The sequence below is a fragment of the Notamacropus eugenii genome, chromosome 1, assembly GCF_028372415.1.
Source record: "Notamacropus eugenii isolate mMacEug1 chromosome 1, mMacEug1.pri_v2, whole genome shotgun sequence".
NCBI lineage: Eukaryota > Metazoa > Chordata > Mammalia > Diprotodontia > Macropodidae > Notamacropus > Notamacropus eugenii.
The window spans coordinates 42,182,889-42,209,946 of NC_092872.1; the positions used below are offsets into that span (position 1 = coordinate 42,182,889).

At 37.9% G+C, this 27,058-nt stretch overlaps 1 protein-coding gene and 1 pseudogene across 3 annotated transcripts in view; both read left to right on the plus strand.

Annotated features, from left to right (window-relative positions):
• LOC140497038 (phospholipid-transporting ATPase ABCA3-like) overlaps positions 1-27,058 on the plus strand; it is a 243,056-nt gene that overhangs the window by 97,581 nt on the left and 118,417 nt on the right. For all 3 annotated transcript variants that reach the window (XM_072597544.1, XM_072597554.1, XM_072597562.1), the window contains one exon: positions 21,827-21,956. In XM_072597544.1, the coding sequence (XP_072453645.1) occupies positions 21,827-21,956 (130 nt within the window). The remainder of the gene's footprint in view (positions 1-21,826; positions 21,957-27,058) is intronic.
• LOC140497049 (large ribosomal subunit protein eL22 pseudogene) lies at positions 4,811-5,805 on the plus strand (annotated as a pseudogene).

Here is a 27,058-nt window from a genome sequence, read left to right on the forward strand (position 1 = left end):
CATATATTTTAAGGGACTTTCATCTAGTAAATAATTAAATATCATGTCTTTATTAAATATATGTCCCATTCAGCTTCTGTACAAAACTTCTATTCTTAATTCATCTCTAGATATCTTACCTCTTTTATCTAGGAAAGGAGCAAATTTTCTTTGGATTATTAAGATGTCATATGTGTATACTTTTACACTCAGAAATTAGGTCTAGCTTAAGAAGCTGCCTCTGTGACATTTAGAATATATGCAGAAGTGATTTCTTCCTTCCTCGACACTTTTTGCATCCTTCTTTCACTTGTTCTTTCTGATGCAAGGACTTGGAAATAGAGAATAGAAAAGAGGAGAAGCTTGTGCTTTTTGCTGCCAAACTGTGATATTTTGGGGGCAAACATATGGCAATAATAGGCTTTGGAGGATAACTTAGTTGACCTGAGTCAGAGATATACAGAGGTTTGGATATGGTACTTCAGAGAGACAGTGTAAGAGTTTTCTCTCTCCGAAGCCGTGAAGTTCTTTGCAAAATGATGAAATCACATGACAGAGATAGAGCTTAAATCATCACCTGCTCCAAGATCTTGCCCTAAGACAAATAAATTTAGTTCCTGTCTACTGGTTCTTTTCCTATTGCCTAATACATGTTTATTTTGCCCCATCCTAAAAAAACAAAAAAAACAAAAAAACCAAAGCAAAACAAAACAAAAAACTGTACTTGATCAGTCCATCCCTTAAAGCTATTATCTTGTATATATCCTTACATTTGGTCACATTCCTACCCTCATTATCTTTACTTTCTCTTCTCTTAATTTTTAATCCCTTGTAATCCAGATTCATTATCATCACTGAATTAAAACTGCTCTCTCCAAAGTTATGAATAAACTATTGATGAACAGATCCATGGAGTTTTACTCAGAGGTCATCCTGCATGACACCTCTGCAATGCTGGCTACACTGGCACTGTTCTCTTCTTACCTGTCTAGTCCCTTCTCAGTCTCTTTTGCTGGATTCTTCTCAGTGTCCTAGCTCACAAATATGGATGTATCCCCAAGGCTCTCTCCTGGACCCTTTTTTCCCCTCTTTCTATTCCTTCTTTCTTAGTGATCTCATCAGCTTCCAAATGCCATCTCAATTCAGATGACTCCCAGCTCTATGCATCTAGCCATAGTCTCTCTTTTAAGTTAGCCCCACAACACCAGCTACCTACTAGATATCTCCAACTAGATGTCCCTTAGACATCTAAGAACTTAATATGCCTAAAATAGAACTCATCATTTTCCCTTATACCAACTCTCCATCCCCTTATTCCTAGCTTCCTTATTCCTGTTGAAGATACCATCATACTTCTGATCATACAGGTTCATAGTCTCAGAGTCATTATTGACTTTTTCCTTTCTCACTCCCATGTCCAATCCTTCACCAAGTCTTGGTTCCACTTCTATGGCATCTCTCAGATTGTTATTCTTCTCTCCATTTACATGGATACTATCTTTTTTCAAGTCCTCACCTTTACCCTAGACTACTGCTCTGACCTCCTAATTAGTTTCCCTACCTCAGGTTCCTTTTCTTTCCAGTCTGTCACATAGCTGCCAAAATGATATTGCTAAAGTATGGGATTGGCCATAGCTCTCTTCAACTCATCAATCTCCAGTGGCTCCCTATGGGTTCTAGATTCAATATACATTCCTGTTTGGGGGTATTTAAAACCTTTTACAACATGATTCCAGTCTTTATTTCTAGGCTTTTGTAGGACTTACCTTTATGAACTTTGAATTTGGCATACTGGCCTGCTTGCTGTTCTGTATTCATGACATATCATCTCTTGACTTAATAGCTTTCACAGAAATCACTCCTGCCTGGAATGCAGTCTCTTTTGACTGGCTTTCCTACAAAGCTGAGCTCATATGCCACTTCTTATATGAGGCCTTTCCTGATCCTCCCTTCCCCCTGAAATTAACTTGTTGTTTTGTATCCATTTTGTGTTTACTTTATTTGTATACAGGTTGTTTCCCCCTATAGAGTGCAAACTCTTTGAGGGTAAATACTGTTTTGGTTTTGCCTTTGTAGCTCCAGCATCTGATATACTGCCTGACACAGGGTAAACATTTACTCAAATTTTTTTATCAATTTATCACATATGGTAGTCTTTTTGGAAATTGGTCTTTTCTGATGACTCTTCTGGGAATAAAGTGCTTTATCCATTTCAGTGTTTCACACCTGATAAAGAAGTATTCTTATATCCAACCAAAATTCTTCCTTCTTTAAAATGAAACTCATTTCTTCTTATTAAAACATATTGTTCAAGATCTTTGACTTTGAGACAACCAAGTCCCCACTTAAAGCAACAGAACAAATGCTAGGCACTGATTCCTTTGACAGGTGAGAATGCCTCTACTGATTTGTGCAAGTAAACAAAATTATGAACTAGGTACAAATAAGACCTAGGCATCTCAATCAATTAATCATCATCAATAAATTAATCAGTGACTTTAGACTAGGTACAAAAAGTTCTTTGGATGAGGTGGAATGATTTTGCTCAGGAAGTAGTTTTTGTTAACTGATTGAACAACCCTGTTGCATAGGAGCCCTGGTGTCAGTTTCATCTTGGTCTCCTTCTCCCCCTTAACCAGAGGAGAGCCTTGTGAACTATGGATGGTTGGAAGATTTGGATTTATGAGTCATTGCTGTGTCCCCAGGACAGCAGTGAATGATGTATCAGGAGTCAAGGACAAACAGGAATCAATAAAGAAAAGTAACTTCACAACTCTATGAAACAGTACAGCAGGTCCTGTACTTAAGGAGGACTTCATGAGTGTCCCATGTGGTGAAGAAAAGGACTTTAAGCAACCAGGACCTGTGAATTACCCCTTAGTTACATGGACTCTCTAAACTCAAGCCTACTTTTCCCTGTATTATGTACATTCTGGTGGGAAAATGTGTCACAGACTTTGGATCAATAGTTGCAATTATACTACCTTAGTAAATACTCCTTTCTATGATCTATTTAAGTCTGGATTACTAATAATCTGCTGATACTCAATAGAGGGAGCATACCAGTGAGAGAAGGCTCATGAGCCATGGTACAAGAAAACTACTGCTTGGTCTCATCTGTAATCACTTGTATTCCCACCTCCCCCAGTTTGTCTACTCTAAGAATGCTGGTAGGTTTTACTCCCCTTGGATCTTTAAATTTGGTTAAGGTTGCTGGAGATCTTAGGGCCCATGAGCCAGAGGAGTTCTCATCTGATTGCCCCAACTTGTGGCTGTAGCTCCTGTTTGTCTCCAAGTTCCTGTGCAATGGTTTCCACCTATTCTGGGGTTTTCTCTTGGAATCTTTCACTTTTGTTGCCTGCAGATACAGAACCTTATTGGCTACTGGAGTCCCCTGCTGGCTTCTGTTTTGCTCACTGGCTCTTCTGGCAGACCTCCTTTACTATTGCCTGTGGGCTTTTAATGACTTACTGTGCAGTTCTGGTGGAAAAAGTCATTTAGTCTCTCTTTGGATTTCTTGATTGTCATTTGGTGTGACACTGTTTTTAAGGCATATGAAAGATAGACTGCCTGCCTCTATTCAAGCAATCCATGTAGAGTACTTGAGAAAAATAGATTACTTTATTTGATACCTGCTGAGTTACTATAATGGCAAATAAAGAGACCATGTTCAAATCCTACCTCAGACACTTAAGAGCTGTGTAATCATGGGAAGTCAGTCAGACTCTCAGTTACTTTATAGGTAAAACTGAGATACTTCCACTAATTAATTCACAGGCATAGGCATGAACAGCAAATTTTGTTCGAGTGTACACAGTTATTTTTTTAAGGTGATTATTTATTGAATATTCAATCATAAGGGACATTTTTATTCCTCAAAAAGAACCTAAAATGTTTTTTAAAAAAATTAATAACTTTGCAAGCATTAGCTTTTTTAAAAGTAGTATTTTATTTTTTTCAATTACATGTAAAAAAAGTTTTCAACATTCACTTTTATCAAATTTTGAGTTCCAGACTTCGTGTTAGTTTTTAAAATGAAATGCCAAGTAGCAATTTTTTGAGGCATTTAAGTGTGCCTAAACTTTGTGTCGTGTACTCCCACGTTTGTTCAATCAACAGGCATTCACTTTCATGAAGCAAATGCTTTATAAAGTTTCAACGTTCTATGTAAATGTTCTTGCTATTATTCTATTTCATATTTGTAAAGTGTTACATCTAATATTTATTAGTGAGATCTTATACACTTTCCTTTATGGTATTACTTTTTATTAGTTTTCAAAATCAATACTTATTGATCTTACAGAAGTGAATAGCTTATCATTCATTATTCTCTAATTTTAGAAATTCTGTAAGGAGTATGGTTTACTAATTCTTTAAATGTTTGGAACAATTCACTCGAAGTCTAGGGCAGTTCTTTGACAGTTCTGTCCATATTACCTGGTTTATTACATTGTTTTACTGTTTTTATTTGCATATTTAAATTTATTTAGCTACCCTTTCTCCAAATATTAATCATTCAGCACTACAAATTTGCCTTTGACAATTGCTTTTTTGCAGCCTGTGGAGATTTTAATTTATGGTGTTTATGAAGCCTTTGCTCTTCTTATGACTCCTTTGACCCATGTGGTTCACATATATGCTCGCATTTTAATTATTCCTTTTATGATTCTTTATGTTGTGATCTGAGAATGTGGTATATTGAATTTGTGCCTTTAAAATATTAACCTCAGCTTATTTTCCTCTGATTATCTGGGTTACTTTTATGAGAGTACCATTTATATGTTGAGAAAAAAATACATGTTTTTTCATCAGCCAGTCAAGGAAGCAGACATTTTATTAGTCACCTGAGTGTGTCAGGAGTTGTTCTAAATCCTGGAGATACAAAGACAAAAGTGAGATAGTCTCTTCTCTCAAGGAGTTTAGCTCTATTCAAGGAAAGAACATGTGCGTATATAATGAAACAAAACATGTACAAAGTAAACCTTACAAAATGTGGGGGTTTGGGAGGCATTAGCAAGATAGGGGAGGAGTTCATTGCTTCTGAAGGTATCACTTCACCTGAGCTTTGAAGGAAGCTAAGGATTCTAAGAGGCAGATGTGGGGAGGGAGCACATTCCAGGCATAACAATAGCCTGAGCAAAGACATGGGAGACAGAAGAGGGAATGTTGTGGATGAGGAAAACCAAGTAAACTGGTTTGGCTGGAACATAACGTGCATGAGAAGCACTAACGTTGTTTTAAGTCTGGAAAGGCAAGCTGGACTCAGACTGTGAATGGCTTTCTTTGACAGAGGAGCTCATATTTTGTTATATTTTTTTAAGAAGTATGAAGCAGAGGGTTTTGCGCCTGCACGGTGCTCGGAGGTCCCTTTCTGTCTCCTTGATAGCCGTGGTGCCCCTGAGGAAGTCTGTAATGAAGGGCGTCAAAAAAAAAAGAAGCAAGTCCTTAAATTTACCCCGGCTTGTACCCATCCTGTGGAAGATGGGATTATGGGTGCAGCTACTTTCCCCCAGTTTTTACAAGAAGGAATCAAAGTGAACGGAAAGAGGCAGAGCAAGAGCAAGATCACGGTGACGTCAGAGATGCCGTTTTCTAAAAGGTATTTGAAGTATCTGACAGAGAAATACTTAAAGAAGAACAATCTTCCTGACTGGCTTGGGTGGTGGCCAGTAGCAAGGAGAGTTGCAAGTTACAGTACTTCCAGATCAACCAGGATGAAGAAGAGGAAGAGGAGGAGGGTTAGACCCTCTTGGATCTGGAAACGTTTTGTAGATGATGTTGAATAAAACTTAAAACAAAAAAAAATTTTTTTTTTAAATTATAAAATATGAGCCAATGGAGCTTCTTGAGCTGTGACATAGTTTAAGAATGTCAGCCTGGCATCTGGATCCAGAAGAAGCTAGAAGTAGGAACCTAATGTGAAGGCTTTTGTAATCTACTGGGCGGGGGGAGTGGGGAAAAAGGGAAGGAAATGAGAGGTATGGTAAAGGTAGAAGTAAGAGAACTTGGGACTTGACTAAATAAAGGATGTGAGGGATAATGAAGAATTGAAAATTACTCCAGTGCCTTGACTTGAAAAGTTCAATAGAACTAGGGAAATTAGAAAGAGGGATGAATTTTGGGAGGAAGTTGAGTTCCATTGGTTTCCAGATATATTGATTCAAGATATATTTCCAGATACATTGGTTCATTGTTCATTATACAAGTCTCTGACTTGTTTAGTATTTATATTCTTCTTGACTTACTGGTATTTTGAGATCTACTATTATTTGATTTTTAATTATTTATTTTACTTGTATAAGCATTTCATTAATGAAGTACTGTGTTTATTTCTTTGGTACATATCAGTTTAGTATTTTTTTGTTGTCATTCAGTCATTTTTTAGTCATATCTGGCTCTTTGTGATGTCATTTAGGGTTTTCATGGCAAAGATACTGGAGTGGTTTGTTGTTTCCTTTTCTAACTCATTTTACAGATAAGAAAATTGAGGCAAACAGAGTTAAGTGACCTGCTGAGGGTCACACAGCTAGTAAGTGCCTGAGGCCTGATTTGAACTCAGGAAGATAGTCTCCTTAACTGCAGGCCTGGCATTCTATCCACTGCGCCAACTGAACTATCCTTTAGTATTTTTAGGTTCCTGTTATTTATAGTTATTCTTAGTACAGAGATGTTTTGTTCCTCACATGAGGAAGGAGGTGCTAGGGTTCTCCCCTCACATCCCTTATCCCACGGTGCATGTTGAAGAATTTATCTTCACCCTCAGATGTGAATGAAACAAAAAGTCATAGCCAGTAATGAGTTAAGCCATTTTAAAGACACAGTTCTGGCTACAAACCTAATGGAAAATGACTATTCCCTACCATGTGGTAAGCCAAAACATAGTGTCTATGTATATGTCAGTCCTCACTGAGTTCTTCTGGAAGCAAGTTTTTAGCATCTTCCATGTGGATAACGCCTAGCAAAACTAATGCTATCTGCATATGCAGACCTCTATTACACAAAGAAAAAGAACAATTTGTCACTGATTCGTTCACTACACAATTATTAAGCACTTACTGTATGCCAGGCACTATGACAAGCACTAGGGAGACAAAAAGGTAAAAGATAGTCCTTACCCTTAAGGAGCTTACAGCCTCTTTGGGGAGATAACATACAAACAAATATATACAAGGCAAGCTATATATATAGGATACATAAGAAATAACAGAGGGAAGGCACTGGAATTAAGAGGGGTTGGGGAAGGTTTCTTGTAGGTGAGATTTTAGTAGGGACTTCAAGGAAGCCATAGAAATCAATTGTCTTGCTGAAGTGGAGGAGGAAGAGCATTCCAGGTATGGGGACAGCCATAAAAAAATGCCCAGAGCTGAAAGATGGAGTGTCTTGTTCAAGGAATGGCCGGAATGGCCAGAAGGCCAGTGCCACTGGATTGAAGAGTTCACATCAGGAAGTAAGGTATAAGAAAGAATACTGGAAAAGTGGGAGGGACTAAATTATGAAGGGCTTTAAATGCCAAACAGAGCATTTGGTATTTGTTCCCAGAGACAATAAGGAGCCACTGAATTTATTGAGTGGAAGGGTGACATGACTGGACCTGAACTTTAGGAAAATTGCTGTAGTGGCCAAATGGAAGATGTTTTTGGAGTGGGGAAAGACTTGAGGCAGGTAGACCCACTAGCAGGCTATTACAGTAATCCAAGTGTATAGTGATGAGGGCCTGCACTAGAATGCTGGCAGTGTCAGAGGAGAAAAGGGGACACGTATTCGAGAGATGTTGAAAAGGTGAAATCAAGAGGCCTTAGTGATGTGGAAGGGCAAGAAATAATGAGGAATCCAGGATAACTCCTAAGTTACAAACCTGAGGAACTAAGAGGATGGTATTGCCCTCTGTAGTAATAGACAAAATAGAAGAGAAGGATTTAAAGGGAAAGATAATCCATTTTGGATATATTGACTTTAAGATGTCTACTAGACATCCAGTTTAAGATGTCTGAAAGGCAGCTAGGGATGTGAGATTGGAGGTCAGCAGAGAGTTTGGAGCAGGATAGTGTAATGCTAATGAGATTAAAGATCTTCCCCACCCATTAATAGGCCTGCCCATTAAGGGAATCTTGATTAGGGGAAGCCCACACGTTTTGTTAATTTCTAATGCACTTGTTCTCAAGGGTTGTGATGCCCTCTGACTCTGAAAACTGTATAAATACTCAGAGGTGAGGTTTTATTTTGGGGCTTAGTTTTTGGAAGAAGCTTTGTGTGCCAGATGACACTCTTGGAAGTCACTAAGTAGCCCTCTGGCTTTGAAAACCCAGATGGTGGTGCTTCTTTCTGTGGTAACTATGTATGTATGGTCATGTTGGATCTGTCTGTTGATCTGTGATGTATGTATTGCTTGTAGACACGCAGCTGGAAGCACGGTCTCTTGGTCTTTATTTCTCTGTATTTTCTCTGAAGTTCAGGATGCTGACTTTTTTCCCTGAAGTAGCTGAATGATATATATGTGCTTGATTAAAGTGATTGTTGACTCCGCAAGAGTTACTTTCCTTTTAGAAATGCAGATTTAAGAACCTGTGATAGCAGGCCCTCCTGTGTACATTGGGATGCTTGCTTTTACAAATAGGTAGGTTTGAGAACTATCCATAGAGATGGTAATTAAAACCATGATAGCTGATGAGATCACCAAGTGAAGTAGTTTGGAGGGAGAGAAGAAGAGGAGCCCAGGACAGAACCTTGAGGGACCCCTAAGCTTAGAGACTGTGGTCTGGAGGAAGATCCAGCAGGAGAAGGAGAGATGAAGATAGATAGGAAGGAAAAAAGGAAAGAGTGGTGTCCCAAAAACCTGGAGAGAAGAGAGAGTAGTTAGCCATTTTAAAGGGCACAGCGAAATCAAGGAGAATGAGGATGAAGAAAAGGCTATTGAACATGGCAACTAAGAAATCTTTAATAACCTTGGAGAGAACAATTTCAAAGGTCAGATGCCAGATTGTAAGTAGAGGAGAGAAAGAAAAAAGCACCTATTGCAGATGACATTTTTGTGGAGTTTAGCTACAGAGAGCAGAAGAGATTTAGGATAATAGTCAGTGGGGATGGGAGGATCAAGTAAGGAGATTTTCTTTAAAGATGGGGAAACATGAGTATATTTGTAGGCAGTAGGAAATGAGCCAGTATAGATGGAGAGATAAAAAATAATTGAAAGGGTAGGGATAACAGGAGGGAGTCTGTTAAAAGACACAGATGGAATAAGATTGGACCCCAGTTGTGATTTTCTCCATCTTCATTCAGTAGTATGTGTATGGGAGCTAAGGTGATGAATGGTGGGAGTGATCCAAGGCTGAGGCTTGGTTGGGCATAATCAGCAATAGGATGAGGGGAATAAGGTTTCAAGAAAGGAGGACAGTGTGTAGAGTTGAACTGGTTTCCCAAAGAGCCAATATGAGAAGAAAAGGAAACAGTGACTAGTGCAAGGAAGATGGCCTAGAAGAGGATTGAGAAGTCAAAGGATTGGAGGTCACGGTATGGATGAAGAGTAGGGTCATATAATGGAAGGTAGAGGGAGAAGTGAAAAGTCAATTGATTTTGATCAGAGAAGGGAATTTCAGAGTTCTGGAGCATAGAGGTGGTATACTTGTTAACATCAAGGTTATGACTCTCTTTGTGTGTGACTGATTATTTATAGTTATTGAGATAGTTTGTTTTGTACAGTCCATGATTTACAGTCAGTGAGACAGTTTGTTTTACTTGACTATGCATATTTGTTACAAGGAATTTGTTATTCTCTCTTCTTTTCAATGAAGTGGGAATGGGAGGGACAAAAAATAGATTTCTGAGAGTGATGCAAAAAAAAACCATGAAAAAAAAAGTCAGCAGCTTGGCAAAAGAAAACAACTCCTTAAAAAAATAAAATTGGCCAAATGGAAAAGGAGTTACAAAAACTCACTGAAGAAAACAGTTTCTTAAAAATTAAAATTGGCTAAATGGAAAATGGAAAAGGAGGTTTAAAAGAAGCACACTGAAGAAAATAATTTGCTAAAAAAAAATATAACTGGGCAAGTGGAAGCAAATGACTCTATGAGGTATCAAGAATCAACCAGAGTGGGAAGATGATGTTTGTAACTCACAAGACCTTTCTCATTATTAGTGTAATTAGAAGGAGTATATATAGACAGAGGACACAGATGTAAGTTGAATATAAATATAAAATACAGGAGGATATCTAAAAAATAAAATTAAGGGTGAGAGAGGAATGTATTAGGAGGAAGAGAAAAGTAGAATGGGATAAATTATCTCACGTAAAAGAGGTAATAAAAAGCTTTTAAAATGGAAGAGGAGGGAGAGTGAGTGAACCTTACTCTCATCAGAATTGGTTCAAAGAGGGAATAACATAAACACTCAATTGGGTATAGAAATTTATCTTACCCTTCAGGAAAGTAGGAGGGTAAGGGGATAAGAGAAGGGAGGAAGTGTGATAGAAGGGAGGGAAGATTAGTGGAGGAGGTGGTCAAAAGCAAAACACTTTTGAGGAGCAACAGGGTGAAAGGAGAGAGAGAATAGACTAAATGAAGGTGGGGAATAGGATGGAGGGAAATGCAGTTAGCAATAGTAATTGAAAAAAAATTTTTGAACAAGTTCTGATAAAGGCCTCATTTCTCAAATATATAGAGAACTGAGTTAAATTTATAAAAAGAATAAGAGCCATTCCTCAATTGATAACTGATCAAAAGATACAATCAGTTTTTGGATGATGAGGTAATCAAAGCTATCTATAGTCATATAAAAATTTTCTAATTCACTATTGATTGGAGAAGTGCAAATTGAAGCAATTTTGAGATACTCTCATACCTATTAGATTGGCTAATAGGACAGAAAAGGTAAATGATGAATGTTGAAGGGGATGTGGGAAAAATGAGACATTAATGTACTGTTGGTGGAGTTGTGAACTGATTCAGTTATTATGTAGAGCAATTTGGAACTATGGCCAAAGGGCTATAAAACCATGCATGCCCTTTGACCTAGTGCTGCCACTGCCAAGTCTGTCTCCCAAAAAAGACAAAAGAAAAAGAAAGAAAAGAAAAGGACCTATATGTACGAAAATATTTATAGCAGCCCTTTTCTGGGAGTAAAGAATTAGAAATTGAGGGGAAGCCCATCAGTTGGGAAATGGTTGAGCAAATTGTGATATGTGATTATGATGGAATACTATTGTGCTATAAGAAATGATGAACAGGTTGCTCTCAGAAAAACCTGGAAAAACTTCCATGGGCTGATGCAAAGTGAAATGTTTTCTGTTTAAAATATTGTAAGATGTTATAAGATGATCAGCTGTGATTGACTTAACTGTTCTCAAAAATACTGTGATCCAAGACAACTCTGAAGGACATATCATGAAAAATGCTATCCATCCCCAAAGAAAGAACTGGTGGTGTCTGAATACAGATTGAAGAACACTTTTTTCAAACTTTATTTTTCTTGAGGTTTTTTTGTCCATGTTTTCTTTCACAATGTGTTTTCCATGACTACACATGTATAGCCTATATTGAATTATTTGCTTTCTCAATGGAGGAGGGGGGAAGGAAATAGGGAGGAGGGGAGAGAATTTGGAATTCGCAGTTTTAAAAATAAATGTTTTTACATGTAACTGGGGGAAATGAAATATTAAATATTTTTTAAATGCAACAAAAAAGAATCAAACAAAATCAAAAGAATAGAAGAAACATGGAAGAATAAGTAAAATATCTCACTGGAAAAACACCTAGACCTAGCAGGAATAATTTAAAAATTATTTGACTACCTGAAAGCCATGATCAAATAAAATAAAACCTGGGCAACATCTTCAAAAACAATCATCAAGGAAAACTGCCCTGATATCCTAGAATCAGAGGGTAAAAGAATAATTGGAAGAATCCACTGATGACCTCCTGTAAGAGATCTCAAAATGAAAACTCCCAGGAATATCATAGCCAAATTCTATATCTTCGAGGTCAAGAGAAAATACTGCAAACAGTCAGAAAAAAACAATTCAAGTATCAAGAAGCCACAGTCAGGATTGCCCAGGACTCACCTTGGAATATATCTCCCAAAGACAAAGAAGCTTGGATTATAACCCAATTCATTTACAGTGAAGTGATATAAATACTAAAACATATATGCACCAATTGGTATATAACATCCAAATTTCTAAAGGTGAAGTCAAAGGAATTATGGTGGAAAACAGTAAAACTATATTAGTGGTTGACCTCAACCTTTCCCTCTCAGAACTAGATAAATCTTACCACAAAATAAACAAGAAAGAAGTTAAGAAGGTGAATAGAATTTTAGAAAAGTTGGATGTGATAGACCTCTAGAGAAAATTGATTGGAGATATAAAGGGATATACCTTTTTCTCAGTGGTATGTAGAACCTACACAGAAATGACAGGCATAAAAACTTCACAATCAAATGCGGAAAGGTAGAAGTACTAAATGCATCCTTTATGGATCATGCTGCAATAAAAATTCCATTTACTAAAAGGCCATGGAAAGATAGATTAAAAGTTGACTGGAAACTAAATCATCTAATCCAAAAAAATGAGTGAGTCAAACAAAAGATCATAGAAACAATAATTTCATTAAAGACAATGACAGTGAGACAATATACCAAAATGTATGGAGTATAGCCAAAGCAGTACATGGGAAAAACTTTATATCTCTAAATACTTACATTAATAAAATAGAAAAAGAATAGATCAGTGAATTGAGCATGCAACTCAAAAAGCTAGAAAAATAACAAATTAAAAATCTCCAACTAAATACCAAATTAAAGATCCTGAAAATTGAAGGAGAAAGTAATACCATCGAAAGTAAGAAAACTTGGGGGGCAGAGCCAAGATGGCGAAGTAGAAAGACGCACATACACATAGCTCCGAACCCACAAACCACAGAACGGCTAGAGGGGACCAACCCAGGGCGAATTCTGCGCCCAGAGACCACGGAATATTGGAGCGAGGGAGATTTCTGTTCCGGAGAGACCTGCAAACCTCTCGCGGGGGGTCCTTCGCGCCGTGGACTGGGCGCTGGGACGGGGAACAGAGGACAGCCCTGCCGCGGCCACGACACCGTGAGGAAAAGATCCGAGAGGGCTACGGGGACGGGATCTCCAGCGGCCACGCGGGTCCCCCCACCCACAGAGGGACCTGCAAACCTCTCGCAAAAGGTCCGTCGCGCTGCAGACGCGGAGCCCAGCCCGGACCTGCGGCGGCCGCGGCTCCGAGAGGCACAGATCTGAGAAGGCTCCAGAGACGGGATCTCCAGCGGCAGCACAAGCCCCCCCACCAACAGGTGACTGACGGGGGTAGGTGAGAGAGTCTCTTTGGCGGGTTGAGAGGGGAGTGGGGTGCCCCCATGGGTCGGGCCCCCCCAGGAGATAGAAGCTGAGAGGCGGCTACAGACAGGGGCTTCCCAAATGGGCGGGAGCCTGGATCCATTGTGGAAGGTCTGTGCATAAACCCCCTGAGGGAACTGAGGCAGAGAGGCGGCCCTGCCCCTGACCACCTGAACTTAATTCTCACACTGATTAGCAGCCCTGCCCCCACCAAAAACCCTAAGGCGGGAAGCAGCATTTGAATCTCAGTCCCCAAACGCTGGCTGGGAGGACCAGGAGGTGAGGTGGGTGTGAGGAGAACATTCAGAGGTCAGGTCACTGATTGGGGAGAATGCCCAGAAAAGGCAAAAGAAATAAAACTATTGAAGGGTATTTTCTCAGAGAAAAGACACTTCCTCCCTTCCTTTCTGATGGGGAGGAACAATGCTTGCCATCTGACAAAGACACAGAAATCGAGGATTCTGTGTCCCAGCCCACCCAATGGGCTCGGGCCATGGAAGAGCTCAAGAGGAATTTTGAAAATCAAGTTAGAGAGGTGGAGGAAAGACTGGGAAGGGAAATGAGAGGGATGAGGGAGAAGCATGAAAAGCAGATCAGCTCCCTGCTAAAGGAGAACCAAAAAAATCTTGAAGAAATTGGCACCTTGAGAACTAGCCTAACTCAGTTGGCAAGGGAGGTGCAAGGGGCCAATGAGGAGAAGAATGCTTTCAAAAGCAGAATCAACCAAATGGAAAAGGAGATTCAAAAGCTCACTGAAGAAAATAGATCTTTCAAAACTGGAATGGTACAGATGGACGCTAAGGACTTTATGAGAAAGACAGATATCTCAGAACATACCGCGCAGATTCGAAAAATGGAAGATAATGTGAAATATCTTATTGGAAAAACAACTGAACTGGAAAATAGAATCAGGAGAGACAATGTAAAAATTCTGGGACTACCTGAAAACCATGATCGAAAGAAGAGCCTAGACATCATCTTCCATGAAATTATCAAGGAAAACTGCCCTGAGATTCTAGAACCAGAAGGCAAAATAAATATTCAAGGAATCCGCAGAACACCGCATGAAAGAGATCCAAAAAGAGAAACTCCTAGGAGCATTGTGGCCAAATTCCAGAATTCCCAGGTGAAAGAGAAAATATTGCAAGCAGCTAGAAAGAAACAATTCAAGTATTGTGGAAATACAATCAGGATAGCACAAGATCTGGCACCCTCTACATTAAGGGATCGAAGGGAATGGAATAGGATATTCCAGAAGTCAAAGGAACTAGGACTGAAGCCAAGAATCACCTACCCAGCAAAACTGAGTATAATACTTCAGGAGAAAAAATGGTCTTTCAATGAAATAGAGGACTTTCAAATTTTCCTGATGAAAAGACCAGAGCTGGAAAGAAAATTTGACTTTCTAACACAAGAATGAAGAGAATCATGAAAAGGTGAACAGCAAAGAGAAGTCATAAGGGACTTACTAAAGTTGAACTGTTTACATTCCTACATGGAAAGACAATATTTGTAACTCTTGAAACATTTCAGTATCTGGGTACTGGGTGGGAGTACACACACACACACATGCACACACGCACACATACGTAGAGACAGAGTGCACAGAGTGAATTGAAGAGGATGGGATCATATCTTAAAAAAAAAAAAAGAAATCAAGCAGTGAGAGAGAAATATTGGGAGGAGAAAGGGAGAAGTTATATGGGGCAAATTATCTCTCATAAAAGAGGCAAGCAAAAGACTTATTAGTGGTGGGATAAAGAGGGGAGGCAAGAGAAAAACATGAGGTCTACTCTCATCACATTCCACTAAAGGAAAGAATATAATGCACACTCATTTTGATAGGAAAACCTATCTCATAATACAGGAGAGTGGGGGACAGGGGCACAAGCAGGGTTGGGGGGAGGATAGAGGGGAGGGGAGGGGAGGAGAATGTAATCCGAGGTCGACACTCATGGGGAGGGAAAGGACCATAAGAAAATAGAAGTAATGGGGGACAGGATAGGATGGAGGGAAATATAGTTAGTCCTATACAACACAACTAGTATGGAAATCATTTGCAAAACTAAACAGATATGACCTATATTGAATTGCCTGTCTTCCAGGGGGAAGGGGTGGAGAGGGAGGGAGCTAAAGAAGTTGGAACTCAAAGTGTTAGGACCAAATGTAATGTTCTTACCACTGGGTAACAAGAAATACAGGTTAAGGGGTCAAGAAAGCTATCTGGCCCTACAGGACAAAAGAGAAGACGGAGACAAGGGCAGGGAGGGAGGATAGAGGAGAGAGCAGATAGGTCACAGGGGCAATTAGAAAGCTTGGGTCTGGGGGGGGAGGGGAGAAAAGGGGAGAAAATTTGTAACCCAAAATTGTGTGAAAATAAATGTTAAAAGTTAAATAAAAAAAAAGAAAAAGAAAAATCCAACTTTTAATACTCCATTAAATGTTTTTTTTCCTTTTCAAAAAAAAAAAAAAAGTAAGAAAACTTTTGAACTAACAAGTAAAACTAAGAGCTGCTTTTATGTGAAAAAAACAATAAAATATGTAACTGGTTAATTTGATTACAAAAAAGAAAGAAGAAAGCTAAATCACTAGTATCAAAAATGAAAAGGGTGGCTTCACCACTAATAAAGAGGAAATTAAAACAATAATTGGGAGCTATTCTGCCCATTTTTATGCCAATAAATCTGACAACCTAAGTGAGATAGATGAATATTTACAAAAATATAATTTGCCCAGATTAAGAGAAGAGGAAATAGAATGCTTAAATAATCCCACTTTAGAAAAAGAAATTGAATAAGCTATCACAATGAAGTCCCTAAGAAAAAGTCTCTAGACCCAAATGTATTTACAAGTGAATTCTACCAAACATTTAAAGAAAAATTCCAATACTATATAAACTATTTAGCAAAATAGGTGAAGAAGAAGTCCTACAAAATTCCTTTTATAACACAGATATGGTGTTTACTATTTAACAAAAACTGCTGGGAAAACTGGAAAACAGTATAGCAGAAACTAGACACCAACTGTGAGTCAGGCACTTGCGCTCTTAACAATATCATTCTTCCTACTATTGAAACCTTGGACTCTGCTCCTGGGTAGCTGACTCTGATGGATGTTCAGAACCAAGCCTCCACATCATTCCCAGCCATCACGCTCACCCAGCTCCCCATTATGTGTTTTTGTCTCATTAGACTATAAGTTTCTGGAGGACAAGGACTATCTTCTTAGCTTGTACTTGTATCATCAGAGCTTAGTACGATACCTGGAACATAATGAATACTTCATAAAGGCTTTATTTATCTATCTTTACAACACTTGTTTTTAAAAATTTTTTTCAACAAAATTCTACTTTCTCTACCTCTAATCTCCACCACCCCCAACTGAAAAAGAAGGAAAAGTATGCTCCTTTTACAAACATATGTAATCAAAAGAAAAGAAGGGGAAGAGGAATACACTGGGGTCAAGGATAAGGAAGATTAGGGGCAATTATAGCACATATTTGGGGTGCAGAAGTTTATACAAACAAGAAGGAAGGAGGGAATACGTGAATCTATTTGAACGGTTCAAAGGAGGGAAGAGTGCATGCACACACAAGAATGCACATATGGAATTGGTTACAGAAATATATTTCGAAGGGAAATAAGGAAAATAGAGAAGGAGGAATTAGAAGGAAGTAATATTAAAGAAGAAATTAGTCCTAAATAAAACAAATGCTTTACTAAGGATATATAAAAACATTATTCATAGCTCTTTTCAGTGGCAAAGAATTGGAAAGTAAGAAGGTAATCATCAGTTTATAAATGTGATGGAATATTACTGTGCTATAAGAAATAATGAAAGGAATAGTTTCTGATAAATCTAGGAAGACTTATAGGAACTGATTTTTGGTGAAAAGAACAGAACCAGGTGAACAGTGTAAACAATGACAATAATGATCGTTAAGACACCTTTGAAACACTTAGGAACTCTGAGCAGTGAAATGATCAACTATGATTTCAGTAAATTAATAATGAAACATGCTACCCAACTCTTTGTAGAGTGCAGAGTTGAGACATACTTTTTTGGACATGACCAATTGGTAATTCGTTTTACTTGACTCTACATGTTTGTAACAGGAGTTTTGTATTTTTCTTCCTTTTTCACTTAGGGGATTGAGTAGAAAGGAGAGAAGGTGTTGCCTGGCAAGAAGGCACATTTTACTAATTAGAAAACATAAAAATTAATTTAAAAATATGCATATATTTTATTTTAAGTTTCCAGTTACATGGGCATATAATATATATAGGGTATATTGTGTTTTTAAAATTTTTTTTCCTCTTCATTTGTTGTATATATATATTTTTTCATTTTTATTTTGATGCTTTGACTTTCCTTTTGTTTTTAAAATCAAATTAGTTAATGATTTACATATTTGTCTTTTCAAAAACTAACTCTAACATTTAAAAAATTATCATTTATTTGATTTTTCATAATTTCCATCTTGTGTTTTTTTGAGAACTGCTTTTTGTTTTTCTGGGTTTCTTTTAGTTCGTTGACCTCTTATTTCTTCCTTTTGGTGTTTCAGGAGATGACTAGTATTGAGAGGTGTACATTTCTACTAAGGGCTACTTTTACTATATCTCTTAGTTTTGATATGTTATTTCATTGTTATAATTTTCTTTGATACAACTATTTATTGTTCCCTTTGGATTATATTAGTCTTCATTTAGCATGAATGCTTTCTTTAGTTTCTTTTTTATTACAGATTTTATCAGGTTTTGATCTATAAAGGTCTATAAATGCTTTCAATATTTCTGCCTTTTGGCATATGTCTGAGTTCTTTATGCCCTAACACATGTCCTAACACATGATTGCAAAGATGCCATACAAAGCTGGAGGATATGTATACTCCTTATGATTACCATTTTAAAATAAATGGTAACCAATTAACGTTCTGTCATAACTATTTTTTTTCTAATTCTCTGTTTGGATAAATACTTTGTTTCCATGAAATTTCTTTAGGTCTAAAAAGTACTTGTTGAAATCCCCAGTAGTTATTGTTTTACACTCTATTGTTTTACACTCTACTCCTTTCTCTTATTCTGTTAGCTTTTTCTTTAAGTGCTTAGGAATTGTGCTGATTGGAAGCATTATAATTCATTCTACATAACCTAACAGGACCCGTTCATACTGCATCATTGGAATCCTTTTATACTTCCCTCATTGATTTGCTCTCCTACTCACCACAGCAGTTATTCCAAATAGCAAGCCTTCTGCAACACTCCCTACCCCCATCCTCTCAGCCTTACCTTACCTCATTTCTCTGAAAAAAAAAAAACCAGGCAATTCACCAAAAGCTCCCTCTTCTCCCTTTTCCTTATCACTCAGAAGTCTTCCTCCATTATCTCTTTCTTTTCTTTTATCTCACATTTGAGGTAGCCCTTTTTCTTGCCAAGACAGACTCCTCTCCAAGTCACCCAGCATTTATTAAATGTTATGTGCCCAGCATATTATATGCTAAGCGCTGGGGATACAAAGAAAGTTCAAAATAAAAACAAAATACAGTCCCTGCTCTCAAGAAATTCACTTTCTAATGGCATCAACAACATACAAACAACTATGTACAAAGAAGATATAAACAGGATAAATTGGGGAAAATTATATGACTGGAAAAACATGAGATCTTAGTGGGACTTGAAGGAAAGCCAAGGAAGTCAGAATGGGGATGAGAAAGGAGAGCATTCCAGGCAAGAAAAATAGTCTGGAAAATGCCTATTTTGATATTTAAGCATTTGTGTTACTTTTGTTGAGGGATCTTTGAAAAGAACTTTTGGTTCTCTGTTTACTCTGTTACACCATTTCCCCTGTCTTTTTCTAACTAGTTTTGAAAGACCTTCCATAACATCGTCCCATTTTCCTCAATGCACGGAGTATAATGGTCATAAATTACAATCAGGTCTTTCTTCCCTAACACTTCATGCTAGCCCAACACTCCTTTACTTATGTTATTTTATTTTCCTAGAATGCTACTCCATCCTTATTTTCCCTCTGTCTCTTACCCCTGTCTTTGAGGAAATGTTACTGCATTTCTCTTATCTTCATTGATTTCTTTCATTCTTGGCATACTCATTTAAAATCTTCTTTTCATGGTTTGCTAATTGTGGTGCAGAAATAACCTGGATTATTGAAATCTATACTGGGGGAACACAGCCTCTTATAATTTCTACCAAGCTAGTTTTTTGGGTGGGCACAACGAGACACTATACCTTTTGTTCAAGAACCAACCTACCTAACTTATCTATAACCCAATTGACTAAGGGGTAATATCTTTTTTTTGTTCCAGCAACTCTTTAAGAAAATCTATTAAGTTTTGTAGGGGTTGTGATCTAAAATGGTATAGGGTGAACCTATAGCAACAAAATCAGAGGTCTTTAAAGTATGGTCCCCAAAATATTCTATGAATGTATGCCTTGGGTCCCCACTTAGATTCTCTAAGTTTCTTGAGCAAAGTGACCATGTATTATATTTCTTTTGTGTACTGTTGTGTCAAACTTAGAAAAGGGAGGCTTTAAACTTGCTGTAAATTGTAAATTGTAAACTTTCAACCACATATTTAGTCAGAAAGCCACACAATCACATTATCTGTATACTATCGTATTTTTACTTATTTTTTAAATGTTTTTCAATTACATTTTAATCTGGTTCTCCCTTCATTTGAAATTGTTGCATGTTTGACAACTCTGCCCTCCAACACCATGAACTATGCTTGGCACATTGTTAACCTCACTAGGTACTATTGTTGATTAGTTATTAAAGACGTGTATAAATCATATGCTGAGTGATGTGGTCCTTTTGCCTGGATTTTTTCAGGAGAAAGCATTGTTCTCTTCTATGTCACTTGCTAATTTCATTTCCTTTTTTTTCCTTTTCCTATTTTCATTTCCTTTCCAACTCTTAACCTTTTTAATCTCGACTTTGCACAACCATATATTTATATTAATTTCTACCTTTCTGGATTAATTTCTGCTTTTTAACTCTCCAAATATTCTCTGTGGACATTTCATTTTTATCTAATTTGTCTTTTATTCCAGTCAGAAACTCAAACTCAGTATCCAAAAATAAACTCATCTTTTCCCCTTAAAGAAATCTTGTCCCCTTCCAGAAATTTTCAGTTTCTGTTGATATTACCTCTGTTTTCCCAGTTGCCCAGGCTTGTAACTTCAGTTATTTTTTTACTTTTCCTTCTCTTTTCCACTGTATATTTGTTCAGTTTCCAAGTCCTAAAAATTCTACTTCTACCATGTATCTTGAATCAGTCACTCACTGTCCATTCTTATGTCACCATCCTAGTTCAGACCTTCTTTCTTTTCATCTATACTGTTGTAGTAGTCTCCTAATTGTTCTTTTTTCCCTCCATTAAAAGTCCTTCGCAATCTGTCCTTTTCATCCTTGTCTGAGAAATTTTTCTCCTATACCCCTCTGATTAGGTCCCTCCTCTATTTAAAATGTGTAGTGATTCCCTGTTTTCCCAATGAGGAACTATTCCTACATGGGCTGGAAATACTGCTTTCGCTCTCTCTTCTACACCAAAGTAATACAATTTTGACTTGGTTAAGTCCTCGGGAAACTATCTTCTAATAAGAGGAAGCTAGGCTCCCTGTTTTCATACTCACTCTTATAAATCTTTTACTCTTTAGCCCCAGGGACACTTTAATTATAGCTTACATCATGGTCGGCATGTAGAGTTTCTCCACAAAGCCAGGAACAAAAAGGTGTTCATTGTGTAATGTGAATCAAATAGGAACGCTTACTAGCTGTGACCTTGGGCAAGTCACTTCACTTCTTCACTCCCTTTGTTCCTCCCATGAAGGTACCCTTAAGCTTTCCTTCTCACCTACTGAGCTGAAGGTGATTTCTTCTCCTTTAATTTTCTCATAATATTTTCTTGAGCCTCTTTCTTGCACTTTTAACATTTGTCTTTGTGTCACGTATTTATCTTATTTACACAAAAAAGCCATACCTCATCTCTGCCCCCTCCCATTAGATTGCAAAAGGGTCAATATAAGGCATCCTCAAAGTTGTAGGATAGTTTTAAACTATAAAAGCTTAATGAAAATTTTCATAACTCAAAACTTCTCTAAGACTTTGGGGACATCCTGTATTGTGCCTATCTTTATATTCCCAATGCTTTACACATATTAGGAACTTTATAAGTATTTGCTGTTGTTTTATCCCTTCTCCATTGTACATCCCATCATGAAATTATGATGATAATGAAAACACACTATGTGTGTCAATTAATCTTGATATCATTTCAAAAAAACTTTGAAATTAGCTTTTTATTCAGTTTTACCGGACTTTTTACTGCTAAGTAAAAGTTTTTGTTAAATCTGAATTTTCCCTTCTAAGTCTGATGATGTAATATGATCTTTTAAGGAAGGCCAGTGGCTTGCTCTGTTGTAAAATTCTTTAGAAATATCAGAATTGTATGTAGTTACTCTGCTTGCTTTTTCCACAGACTTATATGATGGGGAAAGTGAGAAAAGAAGCTATTAAAAACCTGAGTCTGAATGTGTATGAAGGGCAAATCACTGTTCTTCTAGGACATAATGGAGCAGGGAAGACTACTACCTTATCCATACTCACAGGTATGCATTCAAGAATAGCCCAGTTGAGAAGTTGGATGACTTTGGACAAGAATTCATGTTTTTAGGATCTAAAGAAATTGTTCCTAAGTACCACATGAGCATACCTCCTCCCAGTTGGGTTGTTTCCTTTCAGCATTTATCAAATGTAGAAAGAAAGTTGACTATAAAATCAGGTGACTTCAAATCCACAGCTTCAATGCTGTGATCTTGGAAACTATCATTTAATCTTCTAGCATGGGGAAGAAATTGAATATTTGTGGGTTCTTGATTGTAAGGGCAAGAAAAGTAGGATCTTTTGTTGTTTTTGTTTTAGTATAATCAAGAAGTATAATGCCTCTTTTTGTCCTAGGATCCATGGTCATTTAGATTATAAAGCCAAGGATCCTGGAAGTGTAGGGTGTGATGGCAATCAAATTAGGATCTTATGCTGTTTTTGTTTTACTAAAAGTGCCTCTGATTGAATAATGTGATAAAAGAAGATCTTTCCCACTCATTGATGGGCCTGCCCATTGTGGGAAGCTTGATTAGGGGAGTTGTGTTGTAGGAGGGTCCCAAATACTTGTTGAATATTGAGGCACTGGGTCAGAGGGTTATGCCCTCTGGCTCTAAAGAGTATAAATACTCTGAGGATGAGGTTTTACTTTGGGGTTCAGTTTTTGTAAGAAGGTTTGAGGGCCAGATGAGGTCTCTGGGAAGCCACTTTAAGGAGCCTCCCAGCTTTGAAAACTCAGATGTTAGTGCTTCCCTCTCTGGTGACTATGGTCAGACAGTTGGGGTCTAAATGTCTGTTGAATTCAGGCAAGGAAGTCATGTCTGTTGATCTTTGATTTCTCTGTATTTTCTTTGAAACTCAAGGTGCTGTTTCCCCTGAACTACGTGAATGATATATTTACTCGGTTAAAGGAATGATATATGTGCTTGATTAAAGTGACTGTTAACCCCTTGAAAGTTGCTTTCCTTTTATGAATTCAGCTCTAAGAACTGGTGATAGCAGACCTTACCCCCCTGTGTATGTTGGTGTGTTTACTGTTGCATTAATAGAAATTTATTACATTGAATTTTGACAGAATTTTACATTTTGGTCCTCTTTATAATGCTTAGGTATGGTATATATTAATGAGGTATCCACATAGGCATTATCATCCAGACAAACTCTGACAAGTATCCTCCTTAAATAGCCTATAAGCCTTTTTCTTCATCTTGAATCTTTCCCCTACCACTTTTTTGTCTTTTCCAGGTCTTCACCTACAGGAGAAGTTGCTAGTCTGCCTCTCCATAGATTTTGCTTCCACTATGATGGCTAAGGGCCTGGACTAGTGCAACAGCCAGGACCCCAGCATACGCAGGAGGGCCTGCTGTACAGGTTCTTAGATCTGCTTTTCTGAAAGGAAAACAACTTTTGAGGGGTCAGCAATTTACTTTAATCAAGCACATATATCATTCACTTAGTTCAGGGAAAAAAGGCAACATCCTGACCTGCAGGGAAAATAGAAACAGAAATTACAAGAATAATTTACAAACAGAAAGACCAACGTGCAGGGCTTCTAACTCTCTGATCATACATCACAGATCAACAGACAGATCCAACTATCCAGGTTATTGGGGGGGAGGGGAACTCCTTAGCAGCTACCCAGAATTTCATCTGACCAAACAAACACTTCCAATGAGTGAGTCCCAAAACAAAACCTCAGAAGGAATCCTGACCCTTGAGAACCAGTGCCTCAATAGAAATTAACAAAAGGTGTGGGCCTTCCTACAAAACAAATCTTCTCTAATCAAACTTCCCTTAATGGGAAGTCCCATTAAAGGGTGGGGAAGATCTTTAACTCACTAATTAACATTATAACTAGAAACAATACTATTTCCCAGGCCATTAGTTCAGGGTCCTGCGTAGTCTATCTCATAGTGTCTGAGAGAAGACAGTTATTATGATGGTAGTAGTGGCTTGACTGTCTCCTCTCTCTTCTTCAGGGTGCCTTGCTGTTTAAGCTGCACCAGCTTGCCTTCCCTGTGTGTGGCAGTTGGTAGAGATGGTTGGTCCCTTTTCCACATGAGCTGTTAACTTGGATGATAGCTGCAAGGGCTGTACCAGAAGCAGGACCAGTAGTCTAGGAGGTCTTTCCACTTGCAGGACTCTTGTATCTATATGACTTTTAGTATCGTTTGGTCAGCAGTGGTTTCCTGTAATGATAAGGAAGATGAATGGTTTCTCTACAATGATTTCTCCCCTTAGTGATGGCTATGGGGGAAGGGATGGAAAGAAGTAAAAAACCCCTAATATGATCATTTTACTCTATGTTCTCCTGTTTGATACTATATTATTATTCCAGATCATGTAAACAACATGATGGAAAACTTGACATTTTCTCTGATTCCTCACTACCTCTCAAAGACAAAACTTATGCCCCAAAGATAAACTATATCCTTGGTCTAGGACATTCAGCATCCAAAAGATTAAAAAAAAAACATGAACTGAAGCTCATTGACTTTTAGCTCACTTAACACCCTTCCACCACCTCCTACAGTGTTGGCAGTGAGGCTGACTAGAAGACCCAACTACATGACACAAGCTTACAACAAAACCCATACCTACAGCCCATCTATCTTTGTAGGGCTATGGAGACAATGATTTCAGACCATGGAAATGTGTCCTGCAAATGACAGACTCAGCATGGCTATAGCCCTTTAAAAGCAAAAGGCTTTTAGAGGTCACAGTTTCATAGTACCAGCACTGCAGAACTCAAAACTGCTACTGCCAGATGAAAGAACTAAGAAATTGAGGGAGAGCCACTGGGACAGACCATCATGTGAATGGGGGTATGGTGTAGGACTGTGAGCACTTTAATTTGAGGGAAAGAGCACTGCATCCATCTGGGGCCAGTTTTGGCAACACAAAAGTCAGTTGGGACAGAAGCTTGAGCTGGTGAACCATAAATTGCTCAGCATGGGAGGAGGATGTGACACTTTTTGAGATCCAGCCCTCAAAGAAACCAAAGAGGGGACAGAGTCAGAAAGTGAAGAGATCAGGAGGAAGACTGAAATTACCAAACATTTGAGGATAAAGAAACTCAGCCTGGAACATAAACAGATAAAACAACATGGAAAACAGTAACAACAGAAGAAAATATACCCTCTGGAACTAGTAAATGAGTTTGGGCACTTATAATTAAGTACTGCAAAACAAAGGAAAATCATTCCAGCCTTAATGAGATACAGGACCCTCTGGAATGTGAGGAGAGCATGGAATGACCACACACCATTCCTTAGTGGTTAAAAAGAGAAACGAGAGTTAGAAGAGCAGAATGTATGTCCTGTACAACAAAAACAATAAACAAAATAGAAAAACTGGAATTTGTGATAGGAAGCCTCACTTAAGAAACAAAAGAGAAAACAATAAACTGGAAATGCAAATATTATAAATACAAACATAAATGAGAGATAAACTAGAAGAAAAGCAAAACAAGACTGAAAGAAAATGTGATCACTATGCAAGCAAAGCATACTGATCTCAAAGGCTGTGTAGAGACAATCTAAGGATTACAGGTCTTCTAGAAGAACATAAGAAGGTAAAAATCTTTAACACCATGATGAAGGAAATAGTAGAAGAGATCTGCTTAGGACTTTTGAACATAGAAAAAGAAATACCAGTTGGAAGATCTCATGAGATGGTCTCCAGAAAAAAAAATCCCAAAGATTCAAACTCTGAGATACATAGTGGTTAAATTTAACAATTCAGTTAAGAAAAAATAAGTTGCAAATGATCAAAAGAAAGACTTTAAAATGCAAAGGAAAGGAAATTTGAATTTTTACCCAGTCAAAAATATAAGGAAATGGAATAATGTGTTCCGAAGGGCTCAGGATGAAGCCAAAGGTGACCCTACCCTGAAAACCTACACTTAAACCATACATGAAAAAAAGATGGTTGTTCAGTAATAAACATTTTTAAAAAGAAAACCAGAACTAAAGAGATCATTTACTTCTCAAACAGTCCAAACAACAGAAATGCAAGAGGAGTGAATAAATGTAGCAACCAAGGACAGCAACTGTGACAGCAGAGAAATCAGTAAGAGATATCTTTCTAAATTTACACAAGGAGATAAGTGTGGAAGAAGAAATCTGGTAAAGGTAATAGTCAAGAAGCAGATGAGGCATTATGACAGATACTAATGACACTGCCTATAGGTAAATCAGTGTGAGACTATGTTACGACATGGGAGAATACATGAAAAGTGGCAAGACAAGCAAGAGGAAAGGGAAGACTGTATAATGGGCCAAGGTCAAATCAAGGTCTAGCAATAAGGGGAATATGGTGCCTGTGTTCTCAGAAAAAGAACTTAGAAGGGATTGAATGAGGAGGGGAAAGAGAGGTTTTAAAGGGGGAGGAAAAGAAGTTCTTACTTTGATGATGGGAGGGATGTACAACAAAAACAATAAGCAAATTGATGAATGCCGTTATGGGTGAAGAGAAATGGTCAGTGAAAGGACATGGAGACCTTACGTTGTGTGTGGCCTGGAGAACTTGATGCTTGAAATATCTACTATAGAAGGGAAAGGAGGATTTGGAACCCCTGGGGGCAACTGGCACTTGAGGGAGTGTGAGAACATGGACCTAGGGAGGAAATTTTGACACAAATAAGTAAAGAAAGGTATCCAGGGAGTGGTATACATCAGTGGTGGGCTGCATAACCAGGAACATGATGGGGAAGAAGTCCTCCCATGAGGCATTATCTTTTCTAACACCAGCAGTAATTGGCATTGTTGGAGTGAGGCACAGTGGAAAAAGGGAATCCATGGGCAAACTCTACAAGGCAGTAGCACAAACTTGTCTAGAGGGGAGAGCCTGGAATGATAACTTTTAAGTTTGATTGCATGAAGAATACAGAGCAACAATGGAGACCAGATGATTGCAGATGTCATGAATCAGAGAATGATGATCTAGAGTAGACAGAGAGAATGGACAATGAAGAGTGAGAGAAATCCTTTTTCAAAAGGGACACAGAAAGGAAATTTTAAAAAAATCTAATGTGTAGAATTAGTTGAAGGGTAAGAGAGGATGAAGGAATCTACTTGACTGAGAGGGGAAAAAAGAAGAGAAGAATTAT